Here is a 22,234-nt window from a genome sequence, read left to right as displayed (position 1 = left end):
AGCAACAGGTTTCAGACACCTTGGCCGGGACCTTTCCACACGCTGGCGGGAAAACTGGCGCCAATGGTTCTGGCGTCAACGGGCCCCCAAGGTGAGGAATTCTCCACTTACTTCCATTTTTTCGGGTGCTAGGTGGGCGCTGGAGGGGTCGGCGGCGAAGGGACGCGCGAATTCGCACATGCGCCAAAGGGCCGGCGTGATCTCACCCATGCGCGGAACCGCCGGCATGTTTTGGTGCATGAGTGGGGGGTTCATTTCTCTGCGCTGGCCATGGAGGAGCCCTACTCAACTCATTTCCGCAGGGTGGCACGGTGGCACAGGGATTAGCACTGCTGCCTATGGCACTGAGAATCTGAGTTTGACCCGGTCCCGGGCCACTTTCTGTGTGGAGTTTGCACATTCTCCCCGTGTCTGCGTGGGTCTCACCCCCAAAACCCAAAGATGTGCAGGGTAGGTAGATTGGCCATGCTAAATTGCCCCTTAATTGGAAAAAAAATTAATTGGGCACTTTAAATTTATTTTAAAAATAGAAAAAACTCATTTGTGCAATCACCAAAGTTAAATCCTCCATGAACTAGTTTCATCAGCCAATGTTTTATGAGCTATTTTTCCTAGCATTAGAACATCTAATCATTGTATTAATGCAACTGAAAATGGGTTTATCCAAAAGAAAATCAGCATTTTTAATAAATGTCTAGCTCACCAGCTGTGAGTAACCCGATTTTAAAGAACTAAATCGTTTTCAGTAACAATATCAAAAGACTCATAGTTTCATTGGTGTACAGTACTCAGTTTCTCAGTAAATGAAATATTGTTTAATATTTAGAAGATTTTAAGAGGTGTCTTTTGTGCCTTTATTAGAAAGGTAAATTTTAAGAGCCTCCTTGAAGAGCCACAAATGAGCACAATTAATAGAAACCTGCCCTGGTGATTAATTCCAACTTCCAATGAATGATTTTGAAACCAATAAAACATAGCAGAAATTTGATTTGTGTTGAATGAAACTTGCACAAGAAATTCATTGATCTTTTGTTCTGATTTGGCTGATAATTTTGCTGTACACCAGATAATTACGCTTCATGCCATATCAACTTTGAAACATCAACTTTCAGCCATTCACCTGAAGAAGGAGCCGTGCTCCGAAAGCTCGTGTTTGAAACAAACCTGTTGGACTTTAACCTGGTGTTGTAAGACTTCTTACTTTGAAACAAGTGGGGGTAGGTTTTGTCTCCATTGGATACCAGATAGATAGTGTCTGGCGTCTGCTCCTCCTGCCTGATGTGGGAGACAGGCCAATTTGGGCAGCATAAGCCAGGAGTCTCCGTTCTGGAGCCTAAGCGCTCCCTCCAGTGGAGAATCTGCTGGCAATGGAAGTGGGACCCAGGTACGAGTCTCTCTCTTTAACTATTCAAGTATATACATGGTGGAGAGCTCGCTGGATTCTGTCCGAATCCCGGTATCGGACCACCATTTAAAAAAAAAAAAAATGTTTTTATTGGGTTTTTGAACAAAGTATATTTACCGTTATGTACACAGAGTAAGAAATATATATATATACACATATATAGAAGAGAAAGGCACACCCAAACATAAAAAAACAGTAATACTAAAAAATAAAATAGAATAACTGGTAGGGTATTGTGCACCAGCTCAACAGCAGCAACTCTGTACAAGGCAAAATTAGTTGCAACACATAAGTTGGCGACTGTTTGTGTGTGTGTGTGTGTGTGTGGGGTGGGGGCGGGGGGGTGCAACACTCATGTGTGTGTGGGGGGGTGGGGGGGGGGGCAACACTCAAATGAGTTTGGTGTTGGTGTTGTCACTTGCTTCTCCCGGACGGATCTCGCTGCCGTTGTCATCTCGCGCCCACCTCCGCTTCAGCCGTTCCTCCCGTCTTTCGCCTGTATTCTCCTTGTTCCCTGTTCCGTGAGATCCCAAGTTTGTTATCGTATCCCGTGCCCTCCTTCCGGCTGTCTCTTCCCTGCCTCCCCCCACCTCCCTGGTTCTCCGCTCTTGATCCGTCCCTTCCCTCTCCCTGCCCTTCCCCCCCCCCCCTCCTGTGGTTCGCCATTCTTTCCTCTTAGGTTTAGATGCCCCTCCCCCCCTCCCGGTCTATCTCTCCCTCCCATGCTTTGGCTACTTTCCCCCGATTCTTGGCTACCTGGCTATTCTTCTACTTATTCGTTGGCCACAAACAGGTCCCGGAACAATTGGGTGAATGGCTCCCACGTTCTGTGGAAGCCGTCGTCTGACCCTCGGATGGTGAATTTGATTTTCTCCATTTGGAGAGATTCTGAGAGGTCGGACAGCCAGTCTGCAGCTTTGGGCGGTGCTGCTGACCGCCAGCCAAACAGGATTCTGTGGCGGGCAATCAGGGAGGCAAAGGCAAGGGCGCCTGCCCTCCTCCCCAGGAATAGATCTGGCTGGTCTGATACCCCGAAGACCGCCACTATCGGGCATGGCTCCACCCTCACCCCCACCACTTTGGACGTTGCCTCGAAGAAGGCAGTTCAGTACCCCGCAAGACTGGGGCAAGACCAGAACATGTGGGCATGATTGGCCGGGCCTCCTTGGCACCGTTCACATCTATCTTCCACCTCTGGGAAGAACCTACTCATACGGGTTATTGTTAAGTGGGCTCTAGGTACCACTTTTAGCTGCGTCAGGCTGAGCCTTGCGTCGGACCGCCATTTTGAGTTGTCGGCCCAACTCAAGGTCCAGTGGAAGGCCCCTCTTCCCCCCCCCAGAATCTAATGCTGCCCCTTCTCCGCCACCCCCACCACACTGACAAGGAAGGGCATCCCCCCTTACCCCCCCATCCATGGGAATAGCTGGAACATTGATCACATCTTATAGGAGGTAAATGTTTTTATAGATAACACACGAGTCCGCTGTGACTCAGTAGATGACACTCTTACCTCTGACTCAGAGGATTGTGGGTTCAAATGCCAACTAAGGACACAAACCAAGGCTGGCATTCCAGTGCAGTACTGTGTGAGTGCTGCATTGTCTGAAGCGCTGGGCAGGATTCTCCATTTCTGAGACTAAATGTTGACGCCAACGCAGAATTCGTGGACTATCACGACAGAAAAATTGGCACCACACCTGGAGCGATTCGGCTACTATTAAGGGGCTAGCACCAGTGAACACAATCGATTCCAATGAAAAACGATGCGGAATTTGCAGGGTCCATGATTGACACTTGGGAGGCTGACAAGCTGCAGCCGCACATACACACTACACTCCCCACACACTTATCCCACCCAAAATGTTGCCACTAGTTGTGCTGGAGCGCGCCCATACAGCTGATGAGTCGGCTGGGAAGGGTGCCCTGGTGGGACACATTTACGACCCATGGCACTAAGTTCAAAGTGGGCTGTTAGCGGTGTGCGCAGCTGCATGGCTGCCTTGCCGGCTGTGGCAATGGTGTTCCACCTCAACCCCACAGCCCACCTCCTACTGCACCCCCTGGCCCTGGCAGAAGCCCCGCGGTCAGTGGCACAACTGTCAGCAAACTATGGTGATGTTGGACACTTTCCATACCCCCTCTCTCTGAGCAGCTGCTACGCCAGTGTCACAATTTTTAAAAGCACAAGTGAGCCACTCCGTCGGGAATTCGGCCCATCGGAGGCGGAGAATTGCAGAGGCCCTGGAGAATATCGGGTCAGGTCGCTAATGAAATGCAAACGGTGTCTTCCTGTACGTGTGTTCTGTAACGCATTGACGCCGCTGTCAGGGTGTTGGAGCATTGCAATTTGGCTTCAAATCGGCGCCTGCCGTGATTTTGGCGTCGGAACTGATTCTTCGCACCATTGCCTTTCCTGATTTTGGTGACGGCTGACGGCGAATCCTGCCCTCTCTCTTTCAAATACAATGTTAAACCAAGGCCATGTGCCCCCCCCCAGGAGAGTGTAAAAGATCCTGTGATACTATTTCAATCAAGAGCAGAGCAGCCCTCTTCGTCAATATCTATCCCTCAAGTAACATCTCATTAACAGATTAGCTGTTCATCATCACGATTACTGTTTATCGGAACTTGATGTGTTTTCTACATTGCAACTCACTCATAAAGCACTTTAGTGGTGTTCAAAGGTGCTCTATAGATGCAAGTCTTCCTTTTCATGTGATCTCCTGGACTGGTTTTAGTCACCTGGGGGCATTGGAGAGGCAATGTCCAGAATGTATATATTTTTTGTTATTGCCCTGGCTTTTTCCTCCTGATTTTTTTAGTCCCTTACATGCTGTGGGGGTGGTTACAGGGAGGGAGGCAGGAATACCCTGGCCTCTCTAGAGTGGAGTTGGGGTGATGGGTCACTGCTTTTTCTCTGCTTATCAATTTTTATTTGCTCATGTGTTCCAAGCCGCAACACTGAAATCAATACTTGCATTGCTTTGTGAGCGAGAAAGATCGACGTTGGGCGATTCGCACAGCAGAGCTGAGCAAAGACACACATAAATCAACGAACGACACAGGAACGAGTTTACTGGAGGGCAGACACATGCTCTATCACTGCGGAAGAAACTACAGTGACACAGAGTTCAGGAACCCGGCCTGTATACTAAAGAGGCTTCCTGTGGACTAGCAACTGCTGAATACAATGGACCGTCTGCTATCTGTGCCAATAGCTGATTTCTCAGAAAACCTGGTGTCCTTGCTACAACAGATGCACCTGATAATGTTCTTCCCTCTACCATTGAAATCACTCAACGCACTTGCCCCTTTTCTCCTCCTGTTTGGAGCGCCTCTTCCTTTATGTACCTGACCATCTCTCCGATTGGCAATAAACCAGCCACATGGAGAAAAGCACTGGGGCATGCACTTTGCTGATGAAATAAGGACCACCTGGCAGTATCAGGCACTGCTGGAGAGAAGTCCACCCTGCCGCTAACCTGGCAATCAGAGAGACATTGAACCAAAAACTACTACCGTGACCCTTTCAGGTTTCCTGCCCTCGCACTAGAAGTGGCTGCCTATGGACAGCTTTTGATGACAGCAAACCAGTGAGTGACAGAGCACTGTGCACTCCCGATGGTACATCCGCAGACACGGAAAATTCAGTGCCAGTACTCTCAACTATAATGTGTAATGATGACTAATATGTAATCATTTAAGGTAATCCAACATAAGCAGCTTGCCTGTCTTAAGAGCCTGGCATTAGGCAGAAGTAGCAATATTAAGGCAAGATAAATCCAAAGCTGATCTGGTCTACAAACATTCTGTGCGCTGTCCAAAAGGATTAAGATAAAAGATTTCCTCATGGCTGAAAGACAGAAGAAGCATCATCGAACCAGCAGCTATTCAACCATTCGGCATATCACAGCCATATGTGATTCAAATTAAACCTGATTCTTATGAATGAAATATTTATCAGTCCAGCACTGATTAGAGTAATTGCTCCTGACTGTCTGAATATTAATTATCGTTTGGAACAAAGAATCCTGCACATCTGATTGGGGACAGGCAATGTTTGAGGCTGCGAACAGCTCGCCCACAAAAGACTGATTGTTTCATGAGGTTCTGGGTCCCTGCCAGGAAAACAACTCCACACTGCTGTGTTCTTCAGCAAACATTCCCAGGGGATGGTAAGAAGAGAATTGGCGTGCAGCCCAGCCACTTTGACAACTCTCTGTTGCTGAGCAAAAGCACCATTGAAATGTATTGGTACTCCTCAAGAAAAGGAAAGAAAGACAGAGAGAGGGAGAGAACAAAAGAAAGAGAGAGAGGAGAGCGAGCAGAGGGAGAAAGATTTGTATTTCAACTATCAAATCTCTAAACTTAAATATGAACGGCAAGAAGCCAAAGAAATAAAGATTGGTTTAGCTTTTGATCTCTGCTGATGGGTGATCAAGATGTTATTACTGAGATGGAGGATCAATTGAGCTTAATATGTTGTCAAACTATGTCTACATCGAACTATTGAGGACTCAGTAAACTGTGCTAGTGAATGATAAAGGAATAGTTGGATGAAAGTTTGAAATGACTTAATGTATCAATTCCCACACATTTCATTAGTCTACTTCTAACTAATGGCGTAATTGCAAAGTATTCATTAACTACACCAGCTGAAAAGACACGGATCAAATGCATCTTCTAAAGTGGTGCAGAAGGGAGGATTTCAGATTCCTGGGCCATAAAGTCCTGGGCAGGAGAAAGTTAGACTACATTTGAATTAAACCGGCAACGATGTCCTTGCAGAGGGCAGCACGGTGGCACAGTGGGTTAGTCCTGCAGCCTCACGGCGCTGAGGTCCCAGGTTCGATCACGGCTTTGGGTCACTGTCTGTGTGGAGTTTGCACATTCTCCCCGTGTTTGGTTGGGTTTCAACCCCACAACCCAAAGATGTGCAGTATAGGTAGATTGGCCACGCTAAATTACCCCTTAATTGGAAAAAATGAATTGGGTAATCTAAATTTAAAAAAACAATGTCCTTGCAGCATGGAAAGGAGGACAGTGGGGAAGCACTTAGAACAATAAAACAGAAGGGAAATGCAGCTAACTAAAGACAGTTAGAAAGAAAAATAAGCATTGGAGCTGGAAAATTTAGTGATAGAATTGTCTTTTAATAATAATCTTTATTAGTGTCACAAGTAGGTTTACATTAACACTGAAATGAAGTTACTGTGAAAATCTCCGAGTCGTCACATTCCGGACGCCTGTTCGGGTACACAGAGGGAGAATTCAGAATGTCCAATTCACCTAACAAGCACTTCTTTCGGGACTTGTGGGAGGAAACAGATTAACGGAGGAAACCCACGCAGACACGGGCAGTACATGCAGATTCCCCACAGACAGTGGCCCAAGCCGGGAATCGAACCTGGGACCCTGGTGCTGTGAAGCAACAGTGCTAACCATTTGGAATTGATCATAAAAAAACACCTTAAAGGCTGGACTTAAGGGTCTTTATAAACATAAAAGGAACATCAGGAATTTTTTTTTTTTACAATTGTTCAAATTGGGTATAAAAAGTGGCTACAAAGATTTCATGATAATTTAATTGATAATAATAATTGCTTATTGTCACAAGTAGGCTTCAATGGAAGTTACTGTGAAAAGCCCCTAGTCGCTACATTCTGGCGCCTGTTCGGGGAGGCCAGTATGGGAATTGAACCCTCCCTGCTGTCATTGTTCTGCATTACAAGCCAGCTGTTTAGCCCACTGTGCTAAACCAGCCCATTGTAATTTGCACCACTTCTACAGCTTGACAGATGTGAGATGCGAGGGTTGCTTCACACATTTGGCTAATTGACTAGCATGTGGATCAGATTAACGGCAACAGTGTGGGTTTCAATGTCCGGCTCTGGCTGAAGTAGGCTTGAGGCCTGCCTCCTTGCCTGACACGTGGTTAAAAGAAAATCATGGTTTCTCATGGTTTGGTGAATTATTGCGTTCAGATAGAGAACTGAAAAAGATGTGAGATCCCAGCAATGTAGCCCGTATTGCTGATGGGGCTGCGGAGTTTTGATAGGATTTCTTGTTGTCTGCACTGCACCATCCTTTCGAATTAAGACAGATTTAGGGGCACTACAGGAGTCACTGCTCAGTGATGGTTCCCCCTGAGATTTAGTTAAAATAATATGGAATGGATGATAAAATATCTGGAGTCTTGAATATTGTGGAGCAGTGTACTGTTGTACACATCGCGCATTGCACAAGTAGTTAGCTTCTGTGTGTTTTTGTTGCTATGCAATTATTTCAATTATAAATGCGCCCACTGTGGGATATTTACTGTTTTTCAAAGAGATCAGGAGAATACAGCAGGCAGCCTATGTAGTCCCTGACACACAGTTCCATGGTAAAAGAATAATTGTTAGTTCAGTGACATCCCAATACCCTCATCATAGGGTTGCAAGTTTTATTTCAAAGAAGTTATAGGTTTATATATGGAATTAGCCCTTTTGAGCTGAGTGTGGCTGGTTGAAAGCCTGCACTGTACTATTTACGTCTGGAATATTGTAGTGACAAAATTCATCCTATAGTTTGCTTCAACCTGCTTCAGAATGGCTGCTAATACTGATACTTTGTCAGATATTGTTAGCAGAGTACACATCAATTACTAAGGAAATTCGGCATGTCCACACTGACTCTTACCAACTTTTAGAGCTGCACTATAGAAAGCATCCTATCGGGCTGCATCACAGCCTGGTATGGCAACTGCTTGGCCCAAGACCGGAAGAAACTACAGAGAGTCGTGAACACCGCCCAGTCCATCACACGAACCTGCCTCCCTCCCATCCATTGACTCTGTCGACACCTCCTGCTGCCTTGGGAAAGCGGCCAGCATAATCAAAGACCCCTCCCACCCGGCTTACTCATTCTTCCAACTTCTTCCATGAGGCAGGAGATACAAAAGACTAACACATGAACAGATTCAAAAAACAGCTTCTTCCCCGCTGTTACCAGACTCCTAAATGACCCTTTTATGGACTGATCTGATCCCTTCATGCATCTTCTCTACTGAGTAGTACTATACCCGATGCCTGTGTCTATGTGCTTACATTCTGTATTTTATGTTTGCCCTATTATGTATTTTTCTTTTCATGTACAGAATGATCCATCTGAGCTGCACGCAGAACAATACTTTTCGGCACGTGACAACAAACCAATCCAATCACAGGATAAAACTGATAGGAAACTCTCGGCCATCCGAAAACTGTGTTGTCAGAGTGAAGTCACTCACCGGTCACAGGTGTGGCTACAGAGGCCCTGTTTTAGTTCAAACGCACAACTTTTAGCTGAAAACGCCCTAAACACAATACATGTAAATGTACATTTACTTAACAAATATTTGCCATCAATCAGTGTGAAGCTTTGCTGTCTTTCTCTTTCACCGATGCTTGGAAGTTTGGCTGGAATTTATCAGACACAGCTTAGAACATAGCCATAGAACAGTACAGCACAGAACAGGCCATTCGGCCCTCGATGTTGTGCCGAGCAATGATCACCCTAGTCAAACCCACGTATCCACCCTATACCCGTAACCCAACAACCCCCCCCCCCCCCCCCCCCCCACAACCTTACTTTTTAGGTCACTACGGGCAATTTCGCATGGCCAATCCACCTAACCCGCACATCTTTGGACTGTGGGAGGAAACCGGAGCACCCGGAGGAAACCCACGCATACACTGGGAGGACGTGCAGACTCCACACAGACAGTGACCCAGCCGGGAATCGAACCTGGGACGCTGGAGCTGTGAAGCATTTATGCTAACCACCATGCTACCGCGCTGCCCTATTTGAATAGTAGCTGAGGCTGGTGGTGCAGTTGGTAGGATATGGCATTTGAAGATGCATTCGCTGACCGTGGCCACTTAGGTGAGGTCGTTAAGCTTCCCATGGCACTACATGAGAGGTCCTTTGGGCTGCCCACTGGAATGAACCTCTGCAGTTCCCTGTTCTCACTGCCTTTTCACTATGTGTCTGGAAAGCCTCCTTCCCCTTGAGACGACAGAACATCTTTCCCTTTCCATCTCCTCCACAAGGCATCCAAAAACCTCAGAGCCTGTTTTCTCCCATGGTCAGCAGTTCTCTCTCGTCAGATTCAATTGCAGAGCAAAGCACAGCAACTGCTGCAGCCACAAAGTTCCTTTAAGAAGTGTAGGCTAGCTTAAAGTGTTCTGCACCAATGGCAGGCAGCTATGCTAATCATACCACCACAAAAGAATTCCAAGTTACTAACAATATTAGGTCACCTGCTGATGCATGAAGCCAATAGAGTGTGGGAAATTCTGGCAGAACACAGAAATCATTATAATTAGTAGTCAGCATGTCGTGTGCATTCCACGCAACGGGGATGAGCTACTCCTGTGTCACCCACTTGCTGGCCCTAACCAATTTTAGCCCCCGAACTCTAATTCTTTTTTGTTTTTGTTTTTATAAATTTAGAGTACCCAATTAATTTTTTCCAATTAAGGGCAATTTAGCGTACCTACCTTGCACATCTTTGGGTTGTGGGGGCGAAACATACGCAGACATGGGGAGAATGTGTAAACTCCAGTTAGATCATAAACATGACCCCATGTTCTTATAAAGTGTATTTCATGGCCTCATGGCATCCTGAAGCACTTTACAGCCAATGAGGTATTTTTGAGGTCAAGTCACCGCTGTAATGGAGTATATTGTCCCATTAAAGGAAATTTCAAGTAAGCTTTCATGACTTCCACTATCCTCCACATAGGTTCTTATGAATGGTTCTCACCTGGTAATGTTGTGGAGGGGGGAATCCCTCTCTCCCGCTGCCACAACTTAAACCTCCAGCTCCATTTAGGACTCAGAACATTTTTTTTTAATTTAAAGTACTCGATGCATTTTTTTTTTCAATTCAGGGGCAATTTAGCATGGCCAATCCACCTATCCTGCACGTCTTTAGGTTGTGGGGGTTGTGACATTATAGAAATGTTCTGTACACAAAGAGTTAATGTCATGTTACAATTAACCACTAGATGGAGCTAGATGCAGTACGATATAAAGCACCGGCTCTCAGACTTCTCGGAGAGAGAGTGAATGCTGGAGTAGAGTGCATAGGAGAGATCTAGAGAGGATAGAGTACAGTTAGAGTTAGAGTGTAGAGACGAGTGTTAGTAGTGTAGATTACGATAATTATTGTTTACTATAGGAGTAAGTGGTCGAGCTTAATTTAAGTAGTGTAAATAAATGTTAGCTTCATTAATGAACATAGTTTCTGTGGTCTTTGTGAACACTACGACATCCATCCTGAAAACAACGTCACAAAGATCACCACAAGGGTGAGACCCACGGAGACACGGGGAGAATGTACAAACTCCACACCGACTGTGAGCCGGGGCTGGGATCGAATCTGGGACCTCGACGCCGTGAGCAGCAGTGCTAACCACTGCGTCACCTGCTGCCACTGGACTCAGAACGTTAATGCCTTGTCTGTTGGTGTGGATGCAACCGAGAAAATATTTGCAGAAATAAATGTCAATTCATTGTCCTCTCAATGGCCTGAGGAAAAAGATGAGGTAATGGGACAGTAGGAGCAATGGAGCGATGGGTTCTGCTGCCCGAGGACTGGTGGCAACAACCCCAGAAGGGGCACATTTTCAAACTGGTGTGAAATCAGTGCACAGGGTTTGCAAGTTCTTGTGCAACCAAATTTGATAACTTCATGCGAGTAAGGACTTGGCAAAATAAACAAGGATGACACCACTGGTAAAATTAGAAAGCTATTGAAAGCAAGAAGAACAATGCGTAAATAAATTAATGTTCATGAATGAGATGAAAAGGGTACGGTATGTAGAGTTGCATGAACGATTGGGCTTTGGTGGTCTCCATGAATTTAAGATCATATTTTTTTCTGTTTCACGCTGTTGGTTTTTTTTCCCATCTGGAAATAATGTTCATTTTCCATTAAGTTAAATGGGAATTTGCAACCACTTGTGCTGCGAATGAAACTGCTCCATCTACAAATGTTTTATTGTTACTGAATGATTTGGGAACGAAAACAAAATCAGTCTAGTTGAAGTTTTATTTTTGTTTCTGTTCTTTCTCTTTCATGGCTCTGGAGCTGCTGCCCGATTCCTTTGTGAGGGGGGGGGGGGAGGGGGGGAGGGAAACAACCCCTCAACGGGGTTGGGCTTGATCGGGCAGCTGAAGCTTTCCAGGTCAGAGGTTGCCCCAGGGTGACGGGTGGGATGAGGGGCTTTTCATCTGTGAGGCCCGGCCTTCGAGCCATCTTTAATATTGTGGATACCCATAACAAGGGAAGCTACAGTTGTTGCCTGTCTGTCGTACCAAACACTTCCAGGGCAGAGCCCTGCTCTGGGTTCTATGCCGAAGGTCACTTTAACTCCCTTTGACTGTGAGCTGCCTCTAGCTTCACAGCTGAAGGCTATTGCTAATGAGGAATTGGCTTTGTTAATTGTGAGTGCACTTCCCAGCTACAGGTTGTGTTTGCTGCTGCTTGTGGCTGCAAATGCCTGCAGGCTGCTGTTGCTGTTTCCTTCCTTTTCTGTAGCTGGAAAGAAGGACAAGATACCTGGGTCCTGGAACACCCAGGGCTCAGGGGACGTACGAGTCCAGAAGGCAATCCGGTTTGAAGCATGAAGACGCTGCGGGACCTGGTGCACGACCCTGAACCAAACGGGTCACCTGATGACACCGTTGAAGAAATGCTTTCGCAGATGCTGATGCTTTTGTTGCTGGTGTGGTGAGTGCTGCATGTAGCTGGCACATCCCTGCGGGTTAAACACGCTGGAAATCAAGGATATTTACCTGCACCTTGAGCATCGGTGGAATATGTGGATTCCAGGATTTGGTTCAGGTGAGATTGGGCAGTGTGGGAGGGGCCTGCACAGCTGTAGCTCCTGGAGAGAGAATGGCACTGATACGTGGAACAAGTCACACATCGATGGACAGATCATTTCTACGAGAAAGGTTCAGACATGATAACACATTCTCAGGCTCATCGTCCGTTTCTGTTGAGGAACCTCAAGAATGCCGTGTGTTTGGTTTGTTTGTGAAAATGAGTCTATATAGCTTATGGAACGGTGATGTTTCCTTGCTGTTTAATGGTTAGTGTAATATGTGGAATGTTACATAGTTGATTTTTTTCAGATCTTTGTTACAGTTGACAGGTTAATAAACAGAATATGCTCACGTGGATTCTTGTGGGTACACATGCCATGTCTCAGACAATGGTTATTGCATTGCATTTCAATCAAACTCTGAAGCCTGAATAGTTTGCCTGAACTCGTGAGGCGTCATTGAGGCAGCAGCCAACAATCAAACACTGAAGAGCTGGGCTTCAGCACTGGGGACATCCTCGTGGCCATAAAGTGTGTGGATCAGGGGAGGGCACCTGAGCACGTTTTCTATAACGTTGCGATCAGGGGCCTGGGGTCTAGGACTCTTGCTGTGGCCTAGGATGAGTGGGCAGAGCAAGATTTTGCACCACAACTGGCTTGCTGTAAGGCACTCTGAGAGAAGGCAGGACCTGTAAAAGTGGGGGAGGTTTGAGGGATTTGAGGGTTCAAGGTTGGAAGCCCTAACTGATTGTCGGTCTCGGTCCTTCAATTCCTCACAGATATAATATGGCTGGTTATGTCGGTCCGCAGATACTGCCTTGTTATGCTGGTGGCAGCCCGACGTCAGAGAGGGTAGTAGTAACAGTGATGCAGGCTGGAGACAGCACCCCCTGTGCAGAGGCCACTGGACACCATGAAGACCCGGCCACCCATCAGGCCGAGGAGGAACCCAGAGGGGGACTCCAGTGACAGCCCGCGGCGTACAGGCGTCGTTGGTCTTTCGAGGTGATAATGGACAGCATGTGCCGCAGGAGACTCTGTCTCAATAAAGAGACAGTGCGGCACCTGTGCCATGTCCTCACAGGCTTGGCACCCCGTGGTTGTGCAGGATGTGGCTGTGAAGGTCACTGTAGCCCTGACCTTCAATGCAACCAGTTCATTCCAGGGCTTGAGCGGGGACTGATGCAGCATTTCACAAGCTACAGCCTACAAGGGCAGCCATGAGGTCAAAGATGCCCAGGAATCAGACAATATCAACTCTGAGCAGGACCAAGCCTATCAAGGTGCCTGGGCTGCAGGATTCCTGCCCATCACCGGGGTGCCCCAGGTCCAGGGGATAATCAATGTCATGCATGTTGCCTTGCGCGTAATGGGGCATCACAAAGTGCCCTTCATTAACAAGAAGGGATTTCACTCCCTGAATACTCAACTCGAGTGTGACCACCATCTCCGGATCATGCACGTGTGTGCATGTTTCTCCGGGAGTATGTATGACAGCTACATCCTGGGACACTCCGAGATCCCCGGCATCTTTGAGGACCAGCCCAGGATGATGGGTTGGCTCTTGGGGGATAAGGGGTATTAATGAGGTCCTGGGGGATGACGCCAGTGCAGAAGCCGGAAATCGTGTCAGAGACTGGATATAACGAGACCCATGTTGCCATCCGTGCTGTCATTGAGCGGTGCAGCGCTCTGCTCAAAATGTGTTTCCAATGCCTGGACTCTGGTGGTGCACTGTAGTACACCCCCCACAGGGTTTCCCGCTTTGTGGTGATCTGCTGTGCCTTCCACAGCCTGGCACTGCTGGAGCAGGAGGAAGAGGGACATTTGGCCTCATCTGAGGAGGAGGTGTCGGACCAGGGGGGGCTAGAGGAGAGCTCAGGGAGGAACCACAGGAGGTGCTGGATGATGGAAGACTGGCAGCGGTAAGGGGGCAGCCTGCACAGAGGACAAGGGAGGGTCTCATCCATGCCCGATTCTCAAAAGTGGCTTCACATGTATCAGGAGTAACATGTTTTAATCGTGAACATATGACACTTCCATTGCCCTTAACTACATATAGTGCCCCCCACCCTCCAGTGCCCACTCAGTGATCCTCTCATTTCTTGGTCTGGTGTGTAACCAGGATGCACATCAGAGGTGAAGGCAGCCTGCTGCTTTCTACGTCCTGTGGCCTTTGATGCCCTTGGTGTTCTCTGGAGGGCCTGGAGCTGGAAGGCCCGAGCCGACTTAGCCATGCCTTGGGCACAACCGCTCAAGACACTGGCATCGTGCTCCAGGCTTTCCACTGCGGTCGCCACCCGAGCAGTGTTGGCTTTGATGCCACACATTTTCAGCACCATCTCCTGTGCCTATAGCATTTGGGACTCCACCAATCAGTTATGCACTCGCTGGAATGTCCCTTACATCCCCTCCTGAATCTCATGGCCATGTCCTATCATCTGCATCAGCTCTGGGATAACCTTTTCCAGAGGCTCGGCATCTGACTGGGACTCAGCTGAGTCCTGGGATCCAGCAGACCTCCAACTGCTGGGTCCCTTAGATGTTCCAGCCTCCACCTGATGTGCATCAGCAACTGAGTGGTGTTCACCCGATTGTGCTCCAGAAGCATGTCCACTAATGTCGCCCACCGAGGTGTGTGTCTCTGCGCTGGTGGAAGGTGGGGATGTTAGTTGTGTGATGGTCTCCTCAGAGCTCTCCTCCTAGTGTTAGTCTCTTGAGTGGCAGGGGAAGGAAACAACTCCAGATGGCCCGGCCCCAGCAGATGGAAATCCTGTGAGATAATGGTCAGTGATAGGGAAGCATCGTTTTGTATGATATGAACAACTCACTAGAGGCAGGTCATCTGGGTGAAGGGGCAGTGGATCCTGATCTCTGTAGCCAATCTCAACCTCGCTGTCAATGACTGTTCTCTCCTCTAACAACTCCACGACTTCCAGGGCCCGTTCCTCATAGGGGGTGAGGACTCGAATCTCTGGTCCTCTGCCCCCGTCTTGGTCTTCTCCCGCTTATTATGAGCTATCTTCTCCTGCGGGGACAAAGAGAGGACATTGTGAGCCGCATGCTTGATGGGTCGCGGGATGGGTCTATAGCAGGTGGCATGTGTGGGCACCGCACCTGGACATGAAAGGATAGTGTTAGGGCGTGCCAGCGGGTTCTGAGGAGCAAGCACAAAGATCGGATCTGGGGATGGTGGAGGGGGTGTCAGTCAGTGATTTGCGGGGGTGGTGCTGGAGGGGGAAGGGGTGGAATTTGAGGGGTGGCAGATGAAGCAGATCCCAGGAGGTGGTAACTCACCCTTGCAGCTCGGTGGTGGCCGTTGGTCTTCTTCCTACATTGGAAGTTGGTTCTCCTTGTTATGCCACCTGTGCTGACAGCCGTGCCACTGCCTCCCGGGCAGTGTTGGTGATCTTGCTGCTGGTATTCCGACGTCCTCGGGAGAACAGGTTGTCCTATCTCACATTCACAGTGTCGAGAAGCCTGGCCAAGTCAGCCTTCCCAAGCGAGGGGCAAAGTCTCCGTGCTGCCATGCTTGTGTGTTGATTGGAATGAGTGGTGATGGAGCGCTTAAAAGCAGCTCTTCGTTGTTAGCGGCAGGACGTTGAGGAGCGAGTCTGGCGAATCAGACGGTGAGACAGCCAGTAATGGCGAGAATCTCGTGGGGGCTCATTTCCAGCGCGAAGTGTCGTTAAATACGGGCTGCAATCTCACCAACCTCACCGAGAAACACCCAGCCAATCGCGCCCAAAATGACGCTTAAAAATGTTTCTGTTAAATTGTGCCCAATGTTTTTGAACTCCTTTTTTATTTAAAAGTTTACATTGGTGAGAAAAACCTGCATTTAACTAGTACTTTTAATGACCTCAAGATGTCCCAAAGCAATTAACAGCCAATTAACTATTCTGAAATGTAGTTACTATTAGCATGTATTAGCATAATTATTAGCCACGTTGTGCACAATACGACTCCTGGAACATGAAAGAGACAAATAACTAGTTAGTTTGTTTGTTGGTGTGGGTTATGGGGTAAGTGCTCGGCATGACACGGAGAGAACTATCTTGGTCTTCACTGAATATTGCCGCAGGATATTTATATCCACGTGAGCGGACCTTACAAACATACGGAATAGGAGCAGGAGAAGGCCATTTGGCCCCCCCGAGCCTGCTCTGTCATTCAATAAGATCACGGCTGATTGGTCTGTGTTTCAAATTCCACATTCCCAACTACCTTCCCCGATAACCTTCGATTCCCTTGCCCAACAAGAATCTAATCTCACAGTGATGGTCGCAGCGCCACAGTGGCAGTTAACGGTCAATCAGTTGCAAGCATTTGTTTTTGAATAGGTGCTCATAACCAGATGTAGGGCAGTTGAGTCATTGCCGGGAATTTCGGACTAGGTTAAAAGCAAGTGGGTCTGAGCAGGGAGGCTCTGAATAGGAGTGGCATCTGAAGAGTGGTTCTGAACAGAGTGGTTTAATTAGGAGTTTGGAGACAGTGGGAATTCAGAGAAAAGGGGGCAGGGTCAAGCATGTGAAATCAATGGACGTAATTGACTGAGGAATATAGATATGAAGAGTTAAGTTACAACTACAGGAGCTGACCTGCGAGGGAGCAGCAGGGCAGAGCATGGCACTCCTGACACACTCTGTAGGTAGTGAGTCACTTATTTTCTCCTCTTTAAAGCTACATTAAAGGTAAGAATTCTAGTTTGAAAAAAAAAAATTAGAGAAATTTCTACTGGGTATAAATTTAATATGAGTCTTTTAACTGCAGTTATAGCAGGGGCGTTCGGTCCTGTGCAATGCTCCACCTGTAGCATGTGGGAATTCATAGGCGCTCCTTGCAGCTTGGATGACCACGTGCCACCAGTTTGACCAACTTGAGCTCCGGGTTCCAGAGTTTGAGCGTTGGCTGAAGCCACTGAGGTGCTTCCGCGAGGCTGATAGTTACATGGATAGCATATTCTTAGATGTGGTCACCCTGCAGCTTAAGAAAGTGCAGTCAAAGAGGGATTGAGCAACCACCAGTTCGAAGACGGGGGCCAGGGAGATAGTTAGAAAAGTCCCAGAGTGCATCTGACGCAAGAGCCATTTTTCTGTTTTGGAAAATGGTGGGAGTGATGGTTCCTCTGGGGAGTGCAGCCAGAACCAATTGCACTGCACTGCTGGTGGCTCAGCTGCTCAAGGGGGAGGAGTAAGTGTGGAAGAGCAAAAGTGGTAGGAGACTTGATAGTGAGGGGTGCAGACAGGCGTTTCTGTGGCCGAAGAAGTGACTCCAGGATGGTGTGTTGCTTCCCTGGTGCCAGGTCAAGGGTGTAACTGAACAGCTGCAGGGCATTCGGAAGCGGGAGGGGGAATAGTCAACCGTTGTGGTTCATATTGGTATTGACGACATAGTTAGAAAGCGGGATGAGGTCCTGCAACAGGAATTTAGGGAGTTAGGGAGCAGATTTAAAGCAGGAGCTCAAAGGTTGTAATCTCTGGATTTATTCCCAGTGCCGCGAGCCAGTGCATATAGGAAGAGGAAGATAGAGAAGATCAATGCATGGCTGAAGATATGTGGTAGGAGGGAGGACTTTAGATTCCTGGAACTTTGGGTTTGTTTCTGGGGAAGGTGGGACCTGTACAAGTTGGACAGGTGCCGGGTTGCACCGAAACGAGAATGGGATTGGGGCATTAACATCCTTGCGAGGAGTCTTGCTGCTGTTGTTGGGGGAGGCAGAGTGTTTATAGACCAGTTAAGGCACAAGGAGATATGGCATGGCTGAATGGCATTTATCTTAAGGCAAGGAGTCGTGCAAGTAAGGCAGTTGAGCGGAGGGTGTTGATTAACACATGGAAATTTGATATTATTGCTATCACAGAGACATATTTGAGGGTAGGGCAGGATAGTAAGAGTTTTTATACATATTTTAAAAAGAAAAGAGTTGACAAAGTGAGCATTGGGCTATAAGAAGTGAGCCGGGAGAATTAATCATGGAAAACAAGGAGATGGCAGTTCAATGAACAGGTAATTTGCATCAGTCTTCACTTTAGCAGATACAAGTAACATCCCAGAAGCAGCTGTAAACCAGAAAATTGAAGGGAGGGGGGAACTCAGGAAAATTAGTCACCAGAGAAGTGGTACTGAGTAAAGTGTTGGAATTATGGGCTGTCAAGAGCCCAGGTCCTGATAGACTTCATCCTCTGGAATTAAAAGTAATGTCTAGTGAGATAAATGATGCATTGGTTTTAACTTTCCCAAACTCTCTAGTTCCAGGGAAGGTCCCAATAGATTAGATGTATAACATGAAACTCCATTATTCCAAAAGGAATGGAGGCAGAAAGGAGGAAACGTTAAGCCAGTTAGTTTAAATAATAGGCGGAATTCTCCATTCCTGAGGCTAAATGCCACCATGAACCCCTCACCGATTCTGATACGGGTGAGGGGCTCGCACTGGTGCCACGTTGGATACCTGTAGACCGCACGGAAAACAGCTGGAGAATTGCCGGATCCCGGGCCATGCATGCGTAGGGCTGACAAGCTGCATCGGTCACGCCGGAAGACATGGCGCCGGCCGTGCTGGACTGCGTACCCACCCACTCGACCCCACAGCTCACACCCTGGCCACCCCCCCAGCCCTAGCAGATGCCCCTCAGCCAGCGGAATGGATCCTGGCCACGTGTGGCGGTGCTGGACACTGTCCGCAGCCAGCACGCCAGGTACCCAACCGCTGGGACCACGCGTGGCCTGCGTCGTCGGGAACCAAGCGGAGCATTGCGGGTGGGCCGGCTGATAACGTGCCAACGGCCTTGCGACTGCACGCGGCGCGTGTCCCGGTGACGTCGATTTGGAGGGAGGGGAGCATTACCAACCACCGTCAAACTGTATAACTGCATCAAGATTATTGATGGAATTGTTCCTAGAAAGGCAACCACTTTCTGGTTGCTCTTCCGCTTTCCTTCATTCTGGATAATGTTCCTTCAAACCGACTTACAATTCCTGGACTCCCAGATCTATGTCCCTAGAGCTTACCACTGAACATGGAGTTAGCCATTAACATGTACACCTGTCACTGATGAGGGCAAGGAGAAACAATTTACTCTGCTAAAACACAATCCTCTTTGCAACAACTGTACAGACAAAACAGTGTAGCGTGTATATTTGCTGCTCAGAACTGGTAATCTAAGGATTTGACTTGAAAGCCCACATGCTTTCAGGGGCCTCACGGTAGCATGGTGGTTAGCATCAATGCTTCACAGCTCCAGGGTCCCAGGTTCGATTCCCGGCTGGGTCACTGTCTGTGTAGAGTCTGCACGTCCTCCCCGTGTGTGCGTGGGTTTCCTCCGGGTGCTCCGGTTTCCTCCCACAGTCCAAAGATGTGCAGGTTAGGTGGATTGGCCATGCTAAATTGCCCGTAGTGTAAGGTTAATGGGGGGATTGTTGGGTTATGGGTGTGCGGGTTACGTGGGTTTAAGTAGGGTGATCATTGTTCGGCACAACATCGAGGGCCGAAGGGCCTGTTCTGTGCTGTACTGTTCTATGTTCTATGTTCTATGCCACCGGCAATAACCACTGCCATAAACAGCTCGGAAAATATCACAATAGAGAATGGCTCGATTTCAGACCACTAATTGAAATTCTCCCCATTGCCCGATTTACATTTTAGGGGGGATATTGATGCCATAACAGTTTAGCAGTTTAGCTGAAGAGTAGCCCAGTTATATGAATAACTCTCTTGTCCCAAAGTCAGAAGACTCAGGACCCTTTGCATCTATACTGTCACTCTAGTTATCCATTGATGTATTTAGTCCATTCCAAAATTTGGCACCAGAAATAATCCCACAATTAATACTCTTAAGGTTTTACACAGGGATTGTCCAAAACCTGATCATTCAAACTGTTTCCACAAGGCTCTCATACTACTCTTACTTGTGTCAGTGCACCATGAATTCAGGCTGTTCTTCTCCTCTTTCCAGAAGGTCATTCACTTGCTCCATTTGGCTCATTACCTAAAAGCAATCCATAGAATCCCTACAGTGTAAAGCATGCCATTCGGCCAATTGAGTGTGCACCGACCCCGTGAAAGAGCACCCTACCTATGCACTATCCCCATAACCCCACCTAAACTGCTCATCTTTGGACACTAAGGGGCAATTTTAGCAAGGACAACCTGCACATCTTTTGACTGTGGGAGAAAACCGGAGCACTTGGGGGAAACCCACACAGATATGGGGAGAACGGGGAAAACATGCAGACTCCACACACACAGTCACCAAAGGCCAGAATTGAACCTGGGGCCCTGGCGCTGTGAGGCAGCAGTGCTAACCACCATGCCACTATTTGGAACTCTCAATACTAGCAGCAGATCAGGTTGCCCATAACTGTTCTCAAATATAATACCCCTTGTTTCTCTATTAGTCAGTACCTTGCATTTTGGTGTTCTGGCACTGCTCTTGGTTACTGCCTCATGCCCATTGCTTCCAATCCTTCAATGGCAAGAATCATTTACATATCCGGATAGTGGTTTCCTGTCGGGATTTCTGCTGTCTCCTGTAGTTCAGCTACTAATGTTTTCCCCTTTGCATAACACTTGCTCTCCATCTGCCTGTCTGATTATCCAATGGAACACATCCTGCAGAAATAAACCTTCATCCACGTCTAATCATTACTTCATCTCCAGAAATTCTTTGATTGGGTTTATGGTCGGAATTGGAGACCCTCTAGTATGGAAAGCACAAGATATAATCTGGACATACTTTATCATTGAAATCAGAGTTTAAACCTTCTTACCTGAAACTAGACTGGAAACAATGAGTGGGAGCACCAACATCTGCAGCATCCTCATCAGCAACTCACCCGGGAAAGAGAAATACTTAATCTCACGATAGGACAGTTTGTAGGGGCGGAGGGTAAACCCTAGAATTATACCTGTCAAAAGGTAAAAGCAATCTGAGTTTTAATCCGATACATTCATTTAAAATAAAGTTATATTCTTGGTGACTTTCTGTCATAATTAACCAATTGTATTCAAAATTAAGAGTTTGGAAAGCTAAAGATGACCTTATATTCCAGAGGCACAAATAGGAACGGAGTGGGAAGAGAATGGGGTCGGGAGAATGGAGGAGGAGGAGGAGGGAAGAGGTGAAGGGACGGGGATGGAAAATGTCAGCTGGTTATCATTGGTTACCATTTCTTGGCACAGTCCTTTCAAACAGCGAAGGATTAATAATGACTCAATGTTTAGCACATTGCACTTTAGAACATGGGTGTCCTTTTCAGGACTAATTTTAATATATCTGGCACACGTGAGCACACCACTGTGCCCAGATGGGAAGAGGGGAGGAAGCCCGAGTACCTCTGGAGCCTGAAAAGCAGAAAAAGCCTTAAAGAGGAAAGCACAGTGGAAGCATTGTGAAACAAATAGCAGTTTGTCTATTTTACAGTGCATGAAATCTTTCATCAGAGTGTTACTGTTGATCAGTATTTGAAGATTCTGAAATTAAATCAAGACGGCCAAAAGGTGTGATTTTATTTGTGTGATTTGTTCATTTGGTTAATTGGAACACCCCTGGTTTCATCATGTATGTACACAGAATACACACACACATGTGGAACAAGTCGGCCTGGGAGGGGGATCTTTCAGAAGCTCGGTGCAGTCTCAATGTGTTGAATAGCCTCCTTCTGCACGGAAGGGACTCTATGGTTCAGAAACAGGAAAGGTTGTAGGTGGCTGGTTGGGGAAGCATTTGCTTATCAGAAGAACGAGCAGTGAATCAGGGCCAGGCAGGTGTCTTTTGCAATTCTCAAGTCTCCTCCTGGTTCCTGTTTGACAGCCTGATTCTGATTTGCATTCCTCCTCCCTCAGCTCATCTTCGGGTGCATCATCCTGCTATTCCTTCAGTTGGATTTCTCTCTCTGTGGCCAAATCACGGAGTCAGCAACAGATAACAATGGCTAGGCCTGTGCTGGAGAGTGCAGAGGGGAACCG

At 47.5% G+C, this 22,234-nt stretch overlaps 1 protein-coding gene across 1 annotated transcript in view; it reads right to left on the bottom strand.

Moving 5' to 3' along the window:
• The window catches only part of slc1a6 (solute carrier family 1 member 6), a 139,956-nt gene that overhangs the window by 50,770 nt on the left and 66,952 nt on the right, over positions 1–22,234 (bottom strand). The window contains exon 3 of the mRNA XM_038776362.1: positions 21,037–21,174. Coding sequence (XP_038632290.1) covers positions 21,037–21,174 — 138 coding nt within the window. The remainder of the gene's footprint in view (positions 1–21,036; positions 21,175–22,234) is intronic.

Source organism: Scyliorhinus canicula, chromosome 18 (assembly GCF_902713615.1).
Source record: "Scyliorhinus canicula chromosome 18, sScyCan1.1, whole genome shotgun sequence".
NCBI lineage: Eukaryota > Metazoa > Chordata > Chondrichthyes > Carcharhiniformes > Scyliorhinidae > Scyliorhinus > Scyliorhinus canicula.
Note: the sequence above shows the minus strand (reverse complement) of the source record. Positions and strands in the feature narration are given on the sequence as shown.